Raw genomic sequence first — 21,680 nt, 5'->3', positions numbered from 1 at the left:
GGCTGGGCTGTAGAAGGGGATGGAGCTAATTGGCTGGGCAGGTTGTGAAGGGTGTGCCTTCACCTTCCCTCGTACCCGGCTTCTCACTGGCAGGGCAGATCATATGGGGGCGAAGCTCTGGCCGCTATTGCCTGCCCTTGGTGCAGCGCCCAAACTAACCCCTGTTCTCCTCCGCCCAGGAGTACCAGACGTGGCTGGACCTCCGAGAGCTGGAGGGGAAGATGGGCGAACGGTACATTACGCACGAGAGTGATGATGCGCGCTGGGAGCAGTTCGTGGCAGAGCACCCGCTGCCCGGGTCGGGGCTGCCAGCCGACGGAGAGCTCGGCGGGAGCCTCCCACCCCGGGACCACGAGATGCAGGGGCTGGCCGAGCGCATCAGTGTCCTCTGAGGCCTCGTGCTCCCGCCCTGGCTGCCTCGTGATGCTCTCCTCCTGTCTTCGGAGAGGGGCCCTCCACGCCTTCCCAGCGATGAACTGTTCTAGGGAAAGCAGCTTCCAGCCCAAACTGGACACGCCCCGGGGGAGGGGCATGGCGGGGCTGGGGACAGGGGCCGGGGTTATTTACAAAGCTAATTCCCCAGCAATTAAAACGGACTCATCCCTGGCCCAATGGCCTTGATCTTTTGGCCACACCGCACTCTCCTATCATTAGTTTGTTGTTCACCCAGATGGAGTTCACCTGGAAAGAAGATGGGATGGAGGAGGGATGGGGGAGGAGCACTGAAGGGAGAGAAGTTTTGGAAGGAGAACTAACTGGGGTAAAAAATATACAGAGGGGGCTTCCCTGGTGGCGCAGTGGTTGAGACTCCGCCTGCCAATGCAGGGGTCAGGGGTTCCAGCCCCGGTCCGGGAAGATCCCACAGGCTGCAGAGCAACTAAGCCCGTGCACCACAACTACTGAGCCTGCGCTCTAGAGCCCGCGCGAGCCACAACTACTGAGCCCACGGGCTACAACTACTGAAGCCCGCGCGCCTAGAGCCCATGATCCGCAACAAGAGAAGCCACTGCAATGAGAAGCCCGCGTGCCTCAACGAAGAGTAGTCCCGGCTCGCCGCAACTAGAGAAAGCCTGCACACAGCAACAAAGACCCAACGCAGGCAAAAATTAATTAATTAATTAAAAAAAAATATATATATATATACAGAGGGAGCACTGCCAGGAGGGAGGACTAGAGGGGAACAGTGTGGAGGAGCATAGGAGAGGGAAGAGTAATGGAGGAGAGATGGAAGGAATGTGATCGGAGGGGGGAAGGATTTATAGAAAAGCAAGTAATCTCATGGCTTAACGGTTTAATTTTTTATTTGGTCTTATTGCTACTAATCACAACTATTAATAACAATGCAGTTAGCACAAGTCTGGTCCACGGTAGAAAGCTGATACACAATAGCTGGTATTTTCTTTTAAATTGATGCGATGACTTGTCTACACACTGAATGTGCTCATTCGTTGGTTCATCCATTTCTCACACCGTGCTGGATGATGCTGGGGACACGGTGGTAACTGAGCCCAGGTCCTGCCTTCGGGGGGTTCACCATCCCGTGGGGGAGACAGACCTGTTCCCTGTGAGTGATGACCCAGAGTGGGGAGGGCTGGAATGGGAGAGCCCAAGAGGGCGGGGCAGCCTAGAGGGAGCCTGGGGGTCTGTGGGGCAGCTCTTCTGAGCTGACTTTTTTTTTTTTTTTTAATATTTGGCTGCACCAGGTGTTAGTTGCGTTATGCGCGATCTTCATTGCGGTATGCCGATCTTTAGTTGCGGCATGCGGGATCTAGTTCCCTGACCAAGGATCGAACCTGTGCCCCCTGCATGGGGAGCGTGGAGTCTTAACCACTGGGCCACCAGCGAAGTCCCTGAGCTGACTTCTTAAGGTTCACCTTGGCCCTGAGGTTGTAGGCAGAGGGAACCTCTCTCTTCCTTTGACCCCTGCCCTTCAGCTCCCTAGCTCCCCGTTGTTCACTCAGATTGTTGGCCCTACAGCTGAAGGCAAGCAATCAGAGCATGCACTTAGACAAGTTCTCTTTACACCTTGGTCACGCTTGGAGTTACACGCCATAGTTAGAGATTTTCCCGAGCCCCATAAAAACAGGGCGGTATTTAGCAGCCAATTTAGGCTAGTACCCAGAGCTTACGCTCCAAGTCTTTCCAATTTATATCCATTAGTCCATCTGCTGGTCGGTTCCGGAGTTGCACCTCTTTAGTTTGAAAAAGCTAAATGAACTTCAGTCAATGAGGATCTCCAAATGAGCCAGAACACCTCCGAGGCAGAATCCAAGCCAATACTATGGGGGAATAAATGTCTCTTAGACTCCATCCTGAATGCTTCTCCTAAAACTGACTGGTCTAAAATCCAGGAGTGTAGACAACAGAGACCCAAATCCATCTGCAATGATACAGCCAGTCCAGGAAATGTATGGAAAGGCCTGGTCCTTGACAGTCACACCGCTTCTATCGTGGCCACGAGTTTTGTCAACATTCTGAGACCAAAAATTAGAGACATGATGAAAAACACCATGTTAGCTGGAGAAATGCCTTGATTCCAGAACTCCAAGAGAGCCCAACAAGAGGATGCAGGAAAAAAAAAATTCACACAATCCAGTTTAAGACCTGCTACTTAAACAACGGGAGAGGAAAAGAAAAAAAAGGTCCATCCTATCAGGGCCATCACAAAACACTAAACCAAATCTTGACAGAGACAGCTATAGGTACTGTAAAGAAAAGGGACGTTGGATTTGAGACTGTCCAGCTTTAAAATACAAAACGGAATTGGATTCAGTCTCCTCAGGGACTCCCAGCAGATTTTTTCCTCTGTGTCCATAAACACCCTTCAACCCACAGAGGGAAATGACCGTTCTCATTAATGGACGTGCTAGCCCCGGCTTTGTAGATACAGGGGCCACCCCACCCCCTTAAGTATCTCACAGTCCCCCCAACCCCTTACCCTCCCTTGGTGCCCAGCAATGATTTTTAAATTGATTTATTTGATTTATTTATTCATGGCTGCGTTGGGTCTTCGTTGCTTCTTAGTGGCTTGCTTCTTGCGGGCTACTCTCCGTTGCGGTGCACGGGCTTCTCACTGCAGTGGCTTCTCTTGTTGCGGAGCACGGGCGCTAGGCGCGTGGGCTTCAGTAGTTGTGGCGCATGGGCTTAACTGCTTCGCAGCATGTGGGATCTTCCCAGACCAGGGCTCGAACCCGTGTTCCCTGCATTGGCAGGCAGATGCTTAACCACTGCGCCACCAGAGAAGCCCCCTGCCCAGCAATGATTGCCATGAGATGCCACAATTTGCCACACCGTGTCTAAGCCACTCTCCGTCCGTCTTGTTAGGCCCCTTACTACCCAGCACAGTTTCTTACTCAGATTATTCCAATAAGTCTTTCAGGAAGGGATATTTTATCATTTGGGAACATTAACATTTCATGTTCACAAGAGAGCCTATTTTTCCCAGTCCCTGACTGCCACTGTCCATCTTAGATCACTAATCTCCCTCACCCCCCAGAAAAAAACCCATCAACCTCTCCCTGAGGCCCACAGAGTCAAGATATGCTGACCCCAACCCGTGATTCTCTTTGGGCCTCCAACTCAGCAAACATAGGATGCATCTCAGAGGCTGAGCCTGTTAAAGTGGAAATAGATCTTTTTCATGTCCCTCCTGAAACCACCTTCACATGCTCTGACACACTCAACCCATCATTCAAGGCCTCCTCATACCCACCTCCAGCCCCTGCAACACTCCCATCTTGACTGTCAAGAACCCCAATGTTGGAAATTCCCTCGCGGTCCAGTGGTTAGGACTCTGCGTTTTTACTGCCGAGGGCCTGGGTTCAATCCCTGGTCAGGGAACCAAGAAGAACCCCAGTGTTTCCACTGGGATACTGGCTAGTCCAAGACCTCTAGGCTATAAATAAAATAGTCAAAGCTTGGTTCCCGAGAGCTCCTGATCCATACACCTTCCTGGCCAGCCTCTATTCCTTCCAACACCCCCCAATTCACAGTCTCTCTTTGTTTTCACCTGGGAACATCAACAATATACACGGACAGGTAGGTCTCAAGGACTCACTGAAGTTCCTACTTACTTTTCTCAGACGCTGAGTATAAATTTGAAGGATTTGGTTTTCCCTTGCAGTTCCTCTCTAATCCAAAACGTGGATCATCTTCTCGTCTGTTCTGTTCATTTCAACAGCTCACTCACTGCCACTCAATATCTACCCCGTGCCCTTGCCCATAGGGACGCAAGATATCTGGGGACAAATTACAACTATGTAAGCCACAAGTATACTATTTAGTACATGTCCTTGCACCTGAAGGTAAGACCTTATCCACAGAACGCATTTATCCCATCATTAATTTCATCTTCACCCAAGACTGAAAATGCAACTCCAGTGGTTTCTGGGTCTGTTACGGGTTGAATTGTGTCCCCCCAAATATATGTGAAAGCCTTATCCCCCAGTATCTGAGAATGTGACCTGATTTGGAAAATAGGATCGTTGCAGATGGATTGAGCATTGTCCCACATACTCCCTTCCAAGACCCCTCCCAACTCAGTGCTCGATTGTTACAGGAAGTTCTCCCTGCCTGCACCATCTATGAATCAGGATTCATGTCCTCCTTTTATTCAATACAACTTCCCTAATGGCCCCTTCACGGGACTCAGTTTCTGTAATCACTGAACTTTAAATGATGCCATAAAACCATAATGGCAGGAACCACCTCCTCATTGAACTCACCTGGGTTTTCCAGCTATCACAATATTACTAATCCCGAGTCAACTGATGTCACTGACAATGTCTCTTGGTGTCAGTGGCATCGCGCCTCTTGTGACTCATCTCATGGTCCCAGTCCTGTCCCTGCACCTTCTCCTTGGTTTTCCACCTTTAATCGACATTTGTTTTCTGACCACTCAAATAAATAAGGCAATTATTTCCACGAGTCTTGGATTGCCCCCCAGTGATTCATAATTTACTCGTGGCGACTTCGCAGCCCTTATCAGCGTTTCAATTTCCCTTCATTCTGTCAATACCTCAGAATTCATTCTTTCTCCTGTCAAACACCCAACTCCTCACAAACGTGAGAGATCCGCCAAATCCTGTGGAGGCTGAAATCATGCAGATCCAGGATGTCTGTAATCTCCTTTTTCATCAGGACCCAAAGAAACCTTGGGATAAGAAACCAAATGCTTGGGAGTAAACTCCAAGGATTTCATCTGGCCTCTGACCATGTTTGGACAACTCTTCAGGGGTTTCCAGGGCAGGGACTTGTGTGCTGCGGTTGGAAGTAACCCCAGGAACTTCCTGGAACCAGGAAGTTCCAGGTTCATCCCCAGGAACTCTGCAGACATCATCGTCATCAACATGAAAAGGCCAACAAGGAAATCCACAAAATTGCTACCGCTGTTCTGACTCCACCAACCAAGGATCTCTCTTCACCTCCTTCTTGGAACCCTCTTAAATGGCTGCCCTCTGGTCTCAAATCTTGGTTTTACTCCCTTATTCAACCATGAATAATTCTCTTTTTATTTGTCTTCCTAGGAATACCCATCTTCAAATGGCCAGAACCCCTAAGTCAGCTCCAGATCCAACATTTTACACAGCAAATGGTTCAACTGGTCTTGCACAAACAGCAGAGATGAAGACCAATCCTGACATCACCCCAGATCCTTACTACTAAGAAAATCTTGTTTGAGAGAGAGTTTTCCATATCCCCTTTCATCAGCCTGATCATCTCCCCATTGTTGGTAAATTTAGGTAATGTAAGGACAGTCTACATCTGTCTTAAACAAGAGGCAGGGGGGACTTCCCTGGTGGTCCAGTGGGTAAGACTCCATGCTCCTGATGCAGGGGGCCCGGGTTCGATCCCTGGCCAAGGAACTAGATCCCGCATGCATGCCACGACTAAGATCCCGCGTGCGGCAACTAAGACCCAGCACAGCCAAAATAAGTAAGTAAATAATAATAATAATAAAACAAGAGGGGGATTAAATAAAGTTTATCTCTACTAAAACCCAGACTCATTTTTTCTCCTTGGGACTCACTAGATTATTTTTAACTTATTTATCAGGCCCTTCTGTGGCTCTTTATACATGGAAGGCACTACTCCAAGCACTTGACAAACATCTCCCTTAATCCTCATAACAACTCTATGAGGTAGACAGTGTTACAACTCCGATTATACAGCTAAGGAAATTGAGGCACAGAGAGGTTAAGCATGTTTCCCAAGGTCACACAGCTAGAAAGTGGCAGAGCTAGGGCTCACCCTAGGCAGTCTGGTTCTGGAGTCTTTGCTCTCAGTCACCAACATTGTCTCTCCAGTTCAGGACCAGAAGGTAACCTGGGATCATAAAAGAGGGAGGGTCTTACATGATCTTCTGGGCCCTGGCTTTTAGGGCGTGAAGGTCTGTCTGAGAAATGGGTATGAATTTTGAAGCTAAATCTTGAAGGTTGTAGGGACGCACACTCGGTGTAGTGACACTGGCTGGCCGCCTGAGGGGGCGCCAGCCCCGCTCGCGGAGCCAGGGGAGGGAGGAGGGAACCTTGGAAACGAACGTCAGGCTCAGACTTATGAACCACAGAACGTTGAGAACAGAGCATCTTAGAAGGCTGAGAACAAAGCCTCTTAGAACGTAGAACAAAGGCCCCTGGAATCGTAGAATGGTGAGCGCAAAGCCTCACAGCATCTGGGAGACAAAAGACGCTTAGATTCTGTTAGGGTGGAATCATAGAATCTTACAGCCAGGGTCTTATAAGTCCAGAATTTGGGACATGACCGATCTTAAACTCTTAGACGTAAGACTGGCTACCGAATTTGAAAGGCTCAGTGCAAAATGAAAATGCTAGGCCCGTTTTCAAAAAAATAAGAATTTCAAGACAGTAACAGCAGAATATTAAACCAAGCTCGGGGCCCTTCTAAGCCGGTTGTATGCCCGTGAAGCCGGTCTCGCTCAGAAGCACAATTTTATGGGAGGATTACCAATTTTTAGTGGTTTGGCCCTTTACTTTTACAGCTGAATGTCTGGGAAGGCTTCCTGGAAGAGCAGGCAAAATCAGCACTCGACTCTCAAACCCTTTCCGACCCCCCGCTTAGCCTCAGAAGCTGAAGGTTACGAGGGGTGGGGGGAGAGAAGCAGCTGCCAAAATGTCACGGGGACAGATTCTCTATTTATAGATCACCCCTGCCCCTCTCGCGGGACAGTCCAATGGTAGCCAGACCTCTCCTGCAAGGGGGCGGAACCAGCTGTAGGGGAGACAAGGACCAATGACATCGGGGCAAGGGGCAGACTTGTTTCATTGTGACGCGTGGGGGCATGGCCACGGCCCAAAGGGAGGCGAGAAGGGGGGCGTGGCGAAGAGGCCAGTAAGCAGAGCGAGTAGGCAGCTGCGAGCATGCGTCGCGTTGGGGGGCGCGGGTGCACAGCAGAGCATCTTCGTAAGGAAGGGTACCAGCCAATAAGCGATGGTTGCTCTGTCGCCGGGGGCGTGGCCATGCAGATAAGGCGCGGGTGGGCGGCCCAATGGGCGGGCGCCTATGCAGATGAGACGGTGACAGCCGGGCCAGCGGGCGGGCGGGCAGGCGGGCTCTTGGGGCGGGGAGGTGGGACAGGGAGAGGGGTGGCCGCGGGGCCCGGCCGGGCTGGGGCGGGGGGCCGCAGCCATGATCCGGGCCTTCTCCTTCCCGGTGAGCCCCGAGAGGGGTCGGCTGCGGGGCTGGCTGGAGGGCAGCCTGGCCGGGCTCTGCGAGTTACACTGGCTCCGGGAGAGGCAGGAGTACCGCGTGCAGCAGGCGCTGCGGCTGGCCCAGCCCGGAATGGGGGGCGCCGAGGCCGAGGACGAGGAGGACGCCGACGAGGACGAAGATGCGGCGGCGGCGCGCCGGGCCGCAGCGGCCCTGGAAGAGCAGCTGGTGAGGGGCCGCCTGTCCGTCCGTCCCTCTGCCCCCGTCTGTGTCTGTCTGTCCGCCTGTCTCGGCTGGATGCTCAGACACCCGTCCGGGTGGGGGAGGGAGGAGGGGGAAAGGAGAGGGGGGTGGGGCTGGAGGGTCGGGGCGGCGGGCGGGATCAGGCCTCCCCGCCCCCAAACTGGGGAAGGGGGCTGCATTGCCTCCGCCGGACCCTCAGGCCCATTCCCTACACCCCTTCCCCAAAGAAAATCCATCTGGGCACCAAGTATGTGTCAAGCCCAGGCTGAGTATTTGGCGAGCGTTGTCTTCTTGCAGCTTGGGGGGCAGGGGGTGATAGTTCCCACTTCACAGAGAAAAAAACCCTGAGTCTCAGAGAAGGCAAACGACTCACCCAAGGTCACACGGCAGGATCCAAACATGCCTCTCTCCCGGCCTCCATACCGGGCCCCGACTTCCCTAAGTCCTGGTGTGCTTGGAGATCTCCGGAGGGGGCGGGGAGGGGGGGAGGGGATCCTCGGGCCTCCTGAGGGAGGGATTGCTGCTGAGAGGAAGTTCACAGTCCCTTAGGATCCCACGGTGATCTTGACCCTCTGTGACACTTTCCCTCCTTTCCTACCTGGCCACAGCCCTGGTTAAGCCAAGAGGCGGTAGATTGAGGCAGCGTGGGTGTCTGACTTCTAGATTCGCTGGGTGCTCTGATAGTGGAAGATGAGCCAGAGTTCTCCAGAATTACTTAAGGAGCATCACCCCTCTTTCCGTCTCTATGCCATTTCTTAATTCTCCTGACCTCTTCCTGTGTTTCTTGCACTCTTTTCCCAACTGCCCCATCTCTGTGACTTTGTGTCTCTTTCTCCGTCTTTCTCAATCCTCTGTCTCTCTATCTCTGTCTCCCTGGCCTTCCCTTCTCGCATTTCTGCACCTCTCTCTCTTCCTGCCCCACATCCTTGTCCCTCTCTCTCTTCCCCTCCCCCCAGCCCGCCAGGCCCCAGACCCGGGCTTCACTTGCTGATCCCATCCCCAAGCCTGTGTGTGGTCAGAGCTTCCCGTTTGGGGAAACCTGAGCCGAGGTAGTGGGGGGAGGGGGCTCTCCCTGCTACTGACCTCGACTGCCCCCTCCCCAGATGGAGAATGGGGAGGAATACTGAAGCCAGACTCTGGGGCTGCAAGCCCAGTCCCTCCCCCCCCAGCCCCCCCCACCCCCGGTGGGGAGAGGGACCCTGCACATTCTTCTCTGGAAACAGAAACAGCTGTGGGAGGCCTCACCCCCTCCCAAAGTTAGAGACGCGTTGTAGGGGCCTTCAGCAGCTCACCCCACCCTGAGCTGGCTGGGCTTGGGAAGGTACCTCCCACCCCTCCAAGGAAAGGGAGAAGGCATGCGGATGGGCCAGCTGTGTCCTGCCTCCCTGTCCCTCATCCTCTGCCTCTCTCTGCCTCAGTCTCCCCCTTCTCTGCCCCTCTGTCTACCCCCCAGCCCTCAGTATCTCCCCCACGAAGTGGTAGTGGAGGGGCCTCTTCCCCCCACAATCTCCAGGCAAAGCTCCGTCCCAGCGTCAGGGAGGAGGCGGTGGCAGGCAACGGGAAGGAGACAGCGCCACTGAGGGAGGAGCAGAGAAGCGCTAAATATAAACTCCTCTGGTGTTGGGGGTTCCTGGGTCCTTCCAAAGAGGGGGTGGGAGCCTCCTCTGGTCCCTGAGTCTCTGTTTTATGAAGCTTACCCCTCCCACTCCTCCACCCCCCTCCCAGGAGTACACTCCCTTTGAAGCAAGAAAGATGGAAGCCAGAGTTGGTTCGTTTCTAATAGGAATGATGAGAATGAAGGGAAAGATTAGGGGTATCTCAGAGAAAAGAGGCAAGAATCCTGAATGGGGGCAGGAGTTCTGTTCTCTCCCACCAAGGAAAGTGGTCCCCTTCCAGCAAGAAGGATTAAAGTTAGACTTGCAGAAGGACTTCCTAACAGAGATAAAGGGAATTGGACACAGATTGGGGGCATGTGAGTGGGGGCAGCCAAGGTCTGGGAAAGTTTGGGCAAAGGGGTCTCCAGGGGTCCGAACCACATTCATGTTAAACCTGCCTGAGCTGGAGAGCCTCAGGCCCACTTGCTGAAGGGCTTGCAAAAAAAGGGTGAGGGGCATTGTGGGTAGGCAGGGAGCCAGATTCAGGCCAAGGACCTTCTGGTCTTTTAAAGATTTGTCCCTTTGCAGCTGGAAGAAATGAGGTCAGACTTACAAATGGGGTGGGGTGTGTAGACTACGGGGGTGCTGGGGGGTCCAGGCACAGGGGAAGAGGAGGCCTCTGCTGTTTATCTTCCAAACTCCTACTCTTCCCTGCAGTGGGAGAACTGAAATTAGACCTGCAGAACTTACCGAAAAAAAAAAATCTTTTTTCTCTTATTTCTAACTACACAAGTAAAACGTGATTTTATATTTTCCTTGTTATAAATTCATAGCTTTCATGTAATAATAAAATCCAGCATTTATTAAGTGCCTAAAAGGAACTGCTGTTTAAACTCATTTAATCCTCACAACAACCTCATAGGAGAGGGAGTCGAATGATGCCCATGTTACAGATGAGGAAACTAAGGCCCAGAGAGGTGAAGTAACCTGCTTAAGGTCACACAGCTGGGAAGTGGCAGAGCTGAATTTGAACCCTGGCAATCTGGCTCCCAGCCATGCCTCCATAAACACTTCATCCTACCATCCAGTCCCCTCATCCCTCCCTTGACCCCGTAAATGCACCCTCTCCCCTGTGATCACCACCACTGTCACCCTGGCGTGAGTTCTGCATCTATGCGCAGAAACAGCTTACATACCAAGATACGTAGAGTTCGCTTTGCTTTTTTTCAAATTCCAGTTTCTTGGGTGAGGTGTCAGACACTATGGACAGTGGTTCTCAAAGTGTGGCCCGCTGGACCACTAGCAGCGTCACTGGGGAACTTGTTCAAAATGCAAATTCTCAGGCTTCTGCCTGGAATCAGAAGCTCTGTAGGTCAGACCCAGTAATTTAGGTTTTAACACGACTCCCCGGTAGTTCTGACTCACCCTTATACTATACATTCTGCATTTTTCTTTTTCCACTCCATGATAGGTCTTGGAGATGGTTCTATGTAGAAATTGCCTCATTCCATTTTAACAGCTGTATAGTATTCTGTGGTATTCATTCATTCCTTCCCCAAATATTTCCTGCACCTACTTTGTGCCAGGAGCTGTTCTAGACACTGGGGCGGGTTGGGGGGGTGCGTGTGGAGGTGGGGGAAGGCACAGCAGTATACAAAACAGACAAAAATCTCTGCCCTCCTGGGGCTGGGGCTGACAATCTAGGGAGAAGGACAATAAACAAATAGCCTGATATGTCACTTTAAGTCAGGAGGTCATTACTGCTATGGTGGAAAAAAGGCAGGGCAACCCAGGTGCAGAATGATCAGGAGCTATTTTGGAAAGAGTGGTCAGAGAAGGGAGCATGTAACAATCTCAATGAAGCAAGGGAGAGAGCCAGGAGGGTATGCTGGGGAAACACATCCCACCGAGGTAGGAGCATGTGTGATATGTTCAGGGAACAGCGAGGAGGCCAGTGTGGCTCCAGCAGCGTGAGCAAGGGCATGATTAGTGGGGGACAGGTTATGGGGTATAGGGGAGGTCCTTGATGTTTTTTAGCCACCCCTGAGGCTGCACAATTCGGCTGCATTCCTGGCTTCTGCTCAAAGATGACACCACCCCGAGCATCTCTTTACACGCAGGGCAGGAGCCCAAAGTGGAACGATTTGTTGACTTTCCTCCCATAAACAAGCCCAGATGGGGGCTTCTGTTCTAGGGGGGAGGGGTGGGGACTGGGGCCCAGGAGAGCAGCCGAAGGAGTAGGAAGCTGCGGGGCGGGGGTGGGGGGGGGGCGTTGTCTGCGGGGGAGCCGGCCAGTCTTTCTGCCCTAAATAGGCAAGGCTGGGCGTCTGCCCTCTCAGCCCCTCCTCCCTCCTTCCCTCCCTCCTGCCGCCTGCCGTCCAGACAAGCCGCTTTTGTCTGAGGGTCAACCGTCTGCCTGAGGCTGCCACCACCTCTGGCCTCACCCAGATCCGCGTGAGACTCTTCCTGGCTCTGGCCCTGTTTTCCAAAATAGGGTTAAGTCCTAGTGTCTTGGAGACCCCATCTGTGTTGCTTCAGCCCCTACCCCCACCGCGTCATAGTCACTCCCCTTTTAAAGGGTTTTCACCTTCATTTATCCACATCTGATAGGAAATGGTCTTTTCCTGCAGCAAGGATCCAGGGTAGACTCCATCGAAATTTCCCATGGGGATGTGGAGCTGCAGCAGACAATGGGGGCTTCTGGGTGGGAATGGAGCAAGGGCAGGAGGAGGATGTGGTCCCTGCTGGGGACAAAGGAACCCGCTGGGGTTCACCGCTGTAGTACAATACCACTAAGGCTAGATTCACAGAAGGACTTTCCAGTAGGCATGGGGGGGATTCTTTCTGAGAGGAGAAGCAAAGTTTTATGAGTCATGGTCAGCCTATGTCATCCAAATGAGGGAAAGAGTCAGTCTGCAGCAGGGGACTTCCCTGGTGGTGCAGTGGTTAAGAATCCGCCTGCCAATGCAGGGGACACGGTGTTTGAGCCCTGGTCCAGGAAGATCCCACAAGCTGCGGAGCAACTAAGCCCTTGAGCCACAACTACTGAGCCTATGCTCTAGAGCTTACGTGCCACAACTGCTGAAGCCTGTGCGCCTAGACCCTATGCTCTGCAATGAGAAGACCCCACTCGCCACAACTAGAGAAAGCCCGCGCACAGCAACAAAGACCCAACTCAGCCAAAAATAAATAAATTTATTTTTTTAAAAATCTGCAGCAGGAAGGACTTAAGGAAGACTTGCAGAAGGACCTTCCATTGGTTATAAGGAGCAGTGGGGGAAGATAGGAGCATCTGAGAAAGGAGAGTCAAAGTCTGGGAGAAGGCAGACGAATGGATGGCTAAGAGATGTGCTAGGTCCTCAACACCAACTTTTAGCAGCGAACTGCCCTTACAGCAAGAAGACCTGAAGTTACACTCAAAGAGGAACATTCTAATAAGGTTAAGGGACCATGAGCACCAGATAGAGGGAAGAGCTGATAGGGAGGGGACAAGGGATGGGGACTTCTGAAGACTTATCACTCACACTTAAGAGGGAACGAGGTGACTGCAGCATGAGGGACTAGAGTTAGACAGCCAGAGGACTTTCTAATGGGATGAAGGGACAGAGATCTTGAGGGGGATCCTGGAACTTGGGTACTCTTTTACCTTTTTGAAATCACAGCCTCCCTGTCAAAGTGAAACCCTGCCCATGAGCTCCTAGAATAGGGGACCAGTTGGCAGAGGGCTCGGGGGTACTTCTGACCATCTTGCTTTTCCCACCTCCTCAGGAAGCCTTGCCCGGGCTCATCTGGGACCTGGGCCAGCAGCTGGGAGACCTGAGCCTGGAGTCTGGGGGCCTGGAACAGGAGAGTGGGCGCAGCTCGGGTAAGCATGGCTAGAGGTAGTGGGGTCTGCCTGGGACACCCCACCCCACTGTCTCCTGTTTCTCAGGCTCCCCACTCTATGCCTCTTGATCTCCTCCTTTCCTCCCCACCCCTGGTTTCCCCTTTCAGGCCCCCCTGATTGTCTCTCCCCTTCTTTTTGGAATCCAGGCTTCTATGAAGACCCCAGCTCCACAGGAGGTCCGGACTCACCACCCTCGACCTTTTGTGGGGACAGTGGCTTCTCTGGATCTGGCTCCTATGGACGCCTGGGTCCCTCTGAACCCCGGGGCATCTATGCCAGCGAGAGGCCCAAGTCCCTAGGTAAGGTGGGTGGGGTTGGGCCCCCGAGAGCCAGGGAATGGACAATAAGAGGATGCTTTTAAACACAAGCGTCTGAGTCAGACCAACCTGGATTCGAATTCTGGCTGTGACAGTCCCTTTTTGTGTGATTTTGAGCATGTTGCTTCTTTCTGGCCCTCTGTTTCTCCATCTGTTAAAATGGGATTAATGACAGCACCTACTTCATAGGGAAGTTTTGACTATTCAGTGAGCCTCTGCCCTAAGACATTGAACTTGGCACATGGTAGCCATTAGGTAAACAAAAATTGCTGTTCATTTATTCAAGTAAGTTTCTGAGTCCCTACTATGTGCATTCCTAGCACATATCCTAGGGGTGAGGGATACAGCAGTAAAACCACTGTCTTCATGAAGCTGACATTCTAGTGGGAGAAATAGATAATATACAAGCTAAATAAGAAAAATATCTGGGATATTAGATATTGACATGTACCATGAAAAGAAAATTAGGGAAGGGGACGACAGCGTGTCCCTTGGAGTTGGGGAGGGAACTCCAATTTTAGAAAATATGGCCGGAGAGGAGGTCACTGAGACTGTGACATTTGAGTGGCGCCCTAAAGTAAGTGAGGGAGTGGGCCAAGCAGATACCCTGAGGGAGGAGTAGTTCAGGCAGCAGGAACAGCAAGTACAAAGGCCCTGAGGCTGGAGCGTGACTGGCCCCTTCATCCAGGCCAGTGTAGCTGAAAACCTATAAATGTAGAGGAGTTGGAGGTCAGAGACACAGATGCAGGACGGACCATTCAAGGTCTTATAGGCCACTGTGAAGATTTTGTTATCAACCTAGTGTGCGAGAAGGGGTGAGAGCAGGTTGTGTGTGTGTGTGTGTTTTGTTTTTAATGGGAGTGGGAGAGTAGGAGAGGCGGTGGGCAATTTGCCCCTCCTAGGCTCATTGGGAAAGGGCTTTGAGAGCCTCTCTTCCTTTTTTGCCGCCCTCCCCTAGGAGACGCCAGTCCCAGTGCACACGAGGCGGTGGGCGCCCGGGCAGCCGTGCCCCGGTCCTTCTCGGCGCCCTACCCGACGGCTGCGGTCCCGGAGGCCTGCTCCTCCGCGGAGCGACGAGCCCGCGCGGGGCCCTTCCTGACGCCCAGCCCCCTGCACGCCGTGGCGCTGCGCAGCCCGCGGCCGTGCAGCCGTCCTCCCCCGGACTCGCCAGACGCCGCGGGCTCCGGGCGGCCCCTGGACGGCTACATCTCGGCGCTCTTGCGCAGGCGCCGCCGCCGGGGGGCGGGCCAGCCCCGGACCAGTCCCGGGGGCGCGGACGGGGGCCCGCGGCGCCAGAACAGCGTGCGCCAGCGGCCGCCCGACGCGTCCCCGCCCCCCGGAGGCGCGCGATCCGCGCCGGAGCCCCCGGTGGAGCGCGCGGTGGGCCGTCCCGCCAGCCCGGCCCCCTTGGGCCGCGGCTGGGCTTCGCCATGGGAGTCGGAGGCGGCCCCCGAGCCCGCCGCACCGCCCGCTGCCCCCTCGCCCCCCGACAGCCCGGCCGAGGGCCGCCTGGTGAAGGCACAGTACATCCCAGGCGCGCAGGCCGCCACCCGCGGCCTCCCCGGCCGCGCGGCGCGCCGCAAAGCGCCCCCACTAACCCGCGGCCGCAGCGTGGAGCAGTCCCCACCCCGGGAGCGTCCCCGGGCCGCGGGCCGCCGCGGACGCATGACCGAGGCTTCGGGCCGCCGGGGCTCGCCCAGGGCTCGCAAGGCCGCTCGCTCCCAGTCCGAGACCAGCCTTTTGGGCCGCGCCGCCGCGGTTCCTCCGGGCCCCCCCAAGTACCCTACAGCCGAAAGAGAAGAGCCTCGGCCGCCACGGCCCCGCCGTGGTCCAGCGCCCACTCTCGCGGCTCAGGCCGCGGGGTCCTGCCGCCGCTGGCGCTCCACGGCCGAGATCGACGCTGCCGATGGGCGCCGAGGCCGGCCCCGCGGTCCCGCCGCCCGAGGCCCGGGTCCTGGCCCATCCCCGTCAGCTCCTCAGCGCCGTTTGCTCTATGGCTGCGCGGGCAGCGACTCGGAGTGCTCGGCCGGGCGCCTGGGGCCCCTCGGACGCCGGGGCCCGACAGGCGGCGTCGGCGTCGGCTACGGGGAGAGTGAATCTAGCGTCAGCGAGGGAGAGTCGCCTGCCTTCAGCTCCGCATCCAGCGACTCCGATGGCAGCGGTGGCCTCGTGTGGCCGCAGCAGTTGGTGGCAGCCACCGCGGCCTCCGGGCCAGGGGCTGGTGCAGGTGTAGGGGCGCCCGCGGGCCCCGCCAAAGTCTTTGTGAAGATCAAGGCTTCCCACGCGCTCAAGAAGAAGATATTGCGTTTCCGTTCGGGTTCTCTCAAGGTCATGACTACAGTGTGAGTTTAGAGGTTTGCTTGGGCTCCCCCTTCATGGCCTCTGCACCATCACACCCCCAATCACTGACCCTTCTACACCTCCCTTCCAAAGACCACCATTTTCTCTGCTTCCAAAGACCCTTCCTCACTGCCCCATCCACTGCAGTCTTGGTTGAAAAGGCTCCCCCTCCACCACAGGGAGGAATGGGGGAGGAGCCCTGTTTGACCCAGTTCAGCTGCTGGCTCTGCAGCCCTTGGGCAAGAAAGTTCCCTTTCTGTGGGCCTCACTTTCTTCATCTGTACTATGGGTGTACTATGGTATGCAGCAGGGGTAATTCAGTTTGAATTTCCCCATTTTAGTTTAGACACTTAGTCCGTTTGTTCCCCTTCATTTCTCTCACTGAGCCTTCTTATTCCTCCTTTCCATGCCCAGATATGGCCCCCCTCATTCACAAAGTGCCCCCCTCCATGTCCCTGGACCCTTAGGATACCCCCTTAGCACCCTGGTCAGAGACTCTGTGTCTGACCCAGACGGTGCCTGCAGAGTGCCCTGGGAAGGGAAGGAGCACTGACTTTGGGGTTTTGAGGGTCAAGTAGGAGTTGGTAACACCTAGAAAGAAAGACTCTTTCACCTCCCTCCCCGGACAGATATGGAGGATTGGAGGGTAGAAGAGGGGAAGGAAGATGGCTTCTATCTCGTGGCACCCTCTGTGAGAGGGAGTGGGGGGAGTCCAGGATGACCCTCCGTTGTTCCGATCCAGTATTTTTTTTCTTTTTTTAAACTTACTGTATTTATTATGACGATGGTGACTCCCCAGTGCACAGGGGGGCCAGAATCTGTGTGTTTCTCTAACCTCTTTGTAAATAAATGCACAGTGTTACATACGTGGTGGTGGACTCTCCTTCTGTGGCTAAATGGGCTTTTCCTTTGGACTAATATTTATTGAGCAACTACGGTTTGCTCTGGGTATGTAGTGTCCAGAACCAGATGGCAGATCCCAGGGTAGGTCTCAATAGCATTTTCTTACCATTGAATATTTTACTTCAATGACTCTGACCTTTGGTTGAGTTTTGTTTGGTCATAAATATGGTTTCATAAAAATGGAAATAATAAAGAAATAAAAAACAAAAATTTTTTAAATGGAAATAATGTAGGTAAAGGGACAGCCCCAAACGCCTTCTCTCAGAAGTCATCATAATCAGTTTGATGTGCATCCTTGTATGTTTTCCTTTATGTGTTTGCATACATATATGAATCTTGTAGCTATATAAATATATGTAACTATATATATGCATATACATATAGTTATACTCTATATAGGTAAAACTATATACTTACATAAATTGAGCCATATGTATGCATTGTTTATCAATTTTTTTTGTTATCTGTGCCTGGAGATTTCTATATGGGAAGGATTTTAATTAATTGAATCTCTGAGGGTTTAGTACTGTTTAGCTTTTCTATTTTATTTTATTTGTTTATGCTTTTCTATTTCTTCTTATGTCAGTTTTACTAAGTTGTATTCTAGGGATTTGTTCATTTCATCTAAATTTAGATGACGTATTTTCCTATCACTGTAGTAGCTGCATACGATTCCATGGGGTCGGGGATACCCATAATCTAACCCTGTTGTCAGCTCCTCAGTTCCTTTGCTATTTTGGACCTTACTGCAGTTATGTCCTTGTACATGCCTCTTTTTTACATATATATATTTCTGTAGGATCCACTCCTAGAAATAGACTGGCTTGGTCATTACAATACCATCATTTAAAAATTTTTAATTGACTTGGTCACACTTCCTTCCACTGAGACTGCCCTCAGTTGACATTTCCAACAGCAACCCCTGAGATGCCCATTTTTCCACTCCTTCACCAAACAAGAGATGCTATTAATCATTTTCATTTTGCCAATCTTGGGGGGGGGGCGGAATGGTGTTCTGTTTTAATTAGCATGTCTCCCTACTTTCTTTTTTTTATATTTATTTATTCATTTATTTGGGCTGTGCTGTGTCTCAGTTGTAGCATGTGGACTTAGTTGTGGCCCGCGGGCTTCTTAGTTGAGGCATGCAGGCTTCTTAGCTGCGACATGGGGGCTTCTTAGTTGCAGCATACGGCCTCTTAGTCGCGGTTTGCAGAATCTTAGTTCCCCGACCGGGGATTGAACAGGGGCCACTGCAGTGAAAGTGCTGTGTCCTAACCACTGGACTGCCAAGGAACTCCCAAAGTTATTTTTTAAAGTTTGCGGGAAAAGTCATTGCTTCTCAAGCCCTTGGGAGTATTTGCCCCATCTCTGTTTCATAAAAGGGGCAACTAAAGCCAAAAGGGGAAGGGACTTGTCTAAGGATACACAGGCCACACAGTGGTCAACATGGTTGAAGTACAGATGGCTGACCTTTCTTCCTTTTTAAAATTTTAGTGCTTAATCATAAAAAGTAACAGCTGACACTCAATGAGCACTTATTTTATATGCCAGACTCCATTCTCTGACTCATTTAATCCTCACAATTTCATGGAGGTAGATATGATTATTATGCCCGTTTTACAGATGGAGAAACCGAGGCACAGATCTCTTGAGTAACTTACCTGAAATCAATAAGTAGCAAAGCCAGAATTTAAGTTCAGACTGCCTAAGAGTCCATGCTGTTAGCCATTGCCCTATAAGCCTATTTCTATATGGATCATCTCTAGATGGATACACAAGGAACTGCTCACAGGGATAGGGGCTGGGGGGGGGCAGGAGGGGATGTTGACATAATAAATATATAACTTCTATAATTTTTAAAGGTGTTAAGGACTGTGGGGGGAAACTGAGCAGAGATATGATGGAATTGGGAGGGATGGGGGAAGAGAGGAGTTTGTAATTTTAAGTAGAGTGATCAGAGGTGTCTAATTGAGAGGGTGGCATTTGAACAGAGACCTGAAGGAAGTGGGGGAGTTAGGCTTGTGGATCTCTTGGGGAAGAGCCTCCCAGGCAGAGGGGTCAGCCACTGCTGAAGCCAAAACAGTGCCTAGTATGTTGGCAAAATAACCAGGAATCCAGCGTGTCTGGAGCGGTGAGTGAGGGGGAGAAGAGGGGGAGGCGAGGGCAAAGAATGATTGGGACCACTGCATCCCGTGGGGCCTCGTGGGCCATGGTGAGGAACTTGGTTTTTACTCCTCCGGAGATGGGAGCCATGGGAGAACTCAGAGCAGAAGAGGGACTTAGGTGTTTGGAGGGGAAGAGGGGTTAACAGTTCTATGGAAACATAATTCACTACCATAAAATTCACCCATGTAAAATATAGAGCTCAATGGCTTTTGTTTCTTTATTTTCCTTTCCTTGTGATGAGAGCCTTTAAGATTGACTCTTAGCAACTTTCAAATGTTCAGTACAGGATTATCAACTATAGTCACCATGTTGTACATTACATCCCATGACATTTATTTTATAACTGGAAATTTGCTTTTGATCCCCTTCGCCCATTTTGCCCATCCCCCCCACCCCTCTGACAACTCTCAGTCTGTTCTCTGTACCTATGAACTTGGTTTTGTTTTTATTTATTTATTTATTTTGCTGAAGGACTGTATTTTATTTAATTATTTTTAATTTTAGTTTTTATTGAAGTATAGTTGATTTACAATGTTGTGCCTGTTTTTTTTAGATTCCATATATAAGGAGACCATGTGATATTTGTCTTTCTCTGTCTGACTTATGTCACTTGTCCATCCATGTTGTCGCAAGTGGCATGATTTCCTTCTTTTTTATGGCTGAATAATATTGCATTATATTCAAATTTTCTTTATTCAGGCACCTATCGATGAACGCTTAGGTCGCTTCTATAATCTTGGCTATTGTAAGAAATGCTGCAATGAACACAGGGGTGCATATATCCTTTCAAATTAGTGTTTTCATTTTCTTCAGATAAATACTCAGAGTGGAATTGCTGGATCATACAGTAGTTCTATTTTTAATTTTTTGAGGAAACTCCATACTGATTTCCATAGTGGCTGCACCAATTTACATTCCTAACAATAATGCAGGAGGGTTCCTTTTTCTCCGCATCCTCGAAAACATTGGTTATGGCTTGTCTTTTTGATGATGGCGTTCTGATAGGGGTGAGGTGATATCTCATTGTGGCTTTGATTTGCATTTCCCTGGTGATTAGTGATGTTGAGTACCTTTTCATGTACCTGTTGGCCATCTGTATGTCTCCTTTGGAAAAATGTCTATTCAGATCCTCTGCCCATTTTTAAATCAGATTTTTTTTTCTATTGAGTTGTATGAGTTCTTTATATATTTTGGATATTAATCCGTTATCCTGTGCATGGTTTGCAAATATTTTCTCCCTTTCTGTAGGTTGCCCTTTCATTTTGTTGATGACTTCCTTTGCTGTGCAGAAGCTTTTAATTTGATGTAGTCCCACTTGTTTATTTTTGCTTTTGTTGCCTTTGCTTTTCGTGTCAAATCCAAAAAATCATCTCCAAGACTGATGTCAAGGAGCTTACCGCCTATGTTTTCTTCTAGGACTTTTGTGGTTTCAGGTCTTAGTTTCAAGTATTTAATCCATTTGAGTTACTTTTTGTGATTCTTCTGCATGTAGCTGTTCAGTTTTCAGAACACCATTTACTGAAGAGACTATCTTTTCTCTATTGTATATTCTTGGCTCCTTTGTTGTAAATTAATTGCCCATGTATGCATGGGTTTATTTCTGGGCTCTCTATTCTGGTCTATTGATCTATGTTTCTGTTTTTGTACCAGTACCATATTGGGGTTTTTAAAAAAAAATTTTATTGGCGTATAGTTGCTTTACAATGTTGTGTTAGTTTCTACTGTACAACAAAGTGAATCAGCTATACATATACATATATCCCCTCTTTTTTGGATTTCCTTCCCATTTAGGTCACCACAGAGTATCGAGTAGAGTTCCCTGTGCTACACAGTAGGTTCTCATTAATTATCTATTTTATACATGGTATCCATAGTGTATATATGTCAATTCCAATCTCCCAATTCATCCCATCCCCCCTTTTCCCCCTTGGTATCCATACATTTGTTCTCTACATCTGTGTCTCTGTTTCTGCTTTGTAAATAAGATCGTCTATACCAATATTTTTACAGATTCCACATATATGCGTTAATATACGGTATTTGTTTTTCTCTTTCTGACTTACTTCACTCTATATGACAGTCTCTAGGTCCATCCATGTCTCTACAAATGACCCAATTTCGTTCCTTTTTATGGCTGAGTAATATTCCATTGTATATATGTACCATGTCTTCTTTATCCATGCCTCTGTTGATGAACACTTAGGTTGTTTCCGTGTCCTGTCTATTGTAAATAGTGCTGCAATGAACATTGGGGCGCATGAGTCTTTTTGAATTATGGTTTTCTCTGGATATATGCCCAGCAGTGGGCTTGCTGGGTCCATATTGTTTTAATTACTATACCTTTGTAATATAGTTTGAAACTAGGGTACATGATGCCTCCAGCTTTGTATTTCTTTCTCAAGATTGCTTTGGCTATTCAGGGTCTTTTGTGATTTCATACACATTTTAGAATTGTTTGTTCTATTTCTGTGAAAAATGCCATTGGAAATTTGATAGAGATTGCATCGAATCTGTAGATTGCTTTGGGTAGTATGGACATTTTAACAATATTAATTCTTCCAATCC

General features: G+C 50.6%; 2 protein-coding genes and 1 long non-coding RNA gene across 4 annotated transcripts in view; 2 read left to right on the top strand and 1 right to left on the bottom strand.

Moving 5' to 3' along the window:
* PRKD2 (protein kinase D2) overlaps positions 1-632 on the top strand; it is a 30,642-nt gene extending 30,010 nt beyond the window's left edge. For both annotated transcript variants that reach the window (XM_049702875.1, XM_049702876.1), the window contains exon 19: positions 180-632. In XM_049702875.1, coding sequence (XP_049558832.1) covers positions 180-392 — 213 coding nt within the window. In that variant the 3' untranslated portion in view covers positions 393-632. The remainder of the gene's footprint in view (positions 1-179) is intronic.
* Positions 633-2,825: 2,193 nt separating this feature from the next.
* LOC125962656 (uncharacterized) lies at positions 2,826-7,159 on the bottom strand. The gene is made up of 3 exons (XR_007474093.1): positions 6,964-7,159; positions 4,074-4,238; positions 2,826-3,200 (listed from the first exon to the last, which is right to left on the bottom strand). It is a non-coding gene; the product is annotated as an uncharacterized LOC125962656 (long non-coding RNA).
* Positions 7,160-7,521: 362 nt separating this feature from the next.
* Positions 7,522-16,912, top strand: DACT3 (dishevelled binding antagonist of beta catenin 3). The gene is made up of 4 exons (XM_004271134.3): positions 7,522-7,893; positions 13,272-13,368; positions 13,536-13,688; positions 14,665-16,912. The coding sequence occupies exons 1-4, from the start codon at positions 7,645-7,647 to the stop codon at positions 16,050-16,052; spliced, it is 1,887 nt and encodes a 628-aa protein (XP_004271182.1). The 5' UTR covers positions 7,522-7,644; the 3' UTR covers positions 16,053-16,912.
* The last annotated feature ends 4,768 nt before the right edge of the window (positions 16,913-21,680 follow it).

Source organism: Orcinus orca, chromosome 20, assembly GCF_937001465.1.
Source record: "Orcinus orca chromosome 20, mOrcOrc1.1, whole genome shotgun sequence".
NCBI classification, from domain to species: domain Eukaryota; kingdom Metazoa; phylum Chordata; class Mammalia; order Artiodactyla; family Delphinidae; genus Orcinus; species Orcinus orca.
Note: the sequence above shows the minus strand (reverse complement) of the source record. Positions and strands in the feature narration are given on the sequence as shown.

What these genes read in the sequence shown, in the direction of transcription:
- DACT3 (XM_004271134.3), top strand. Translation starts at nt 7,645, where the DNA reads ATGATCCGGGCCTTCTCCTTCCCGGTGAGCCCCGAGAGGGGTCGGCTG. An exon ending in CGGCCCTGGAAGAGCAGCTG is followed by an intron (nt 7,894 to 13,271) that starts GTGAGGGGCCGC and finishes CCACCTCCTCAG; the next exon opens with GAAGCCTTGCCCGGGCTCAT. An exon ending in CGAGAGGCCCAAGTCCCTAG is followed by an intron (nt 13,689 to 14,664) that starts GTAAGGTGGGTG and finishes GCCCTCCCCTAG; the next exon opens with GAGACGCCAGTCCCAGTGCA.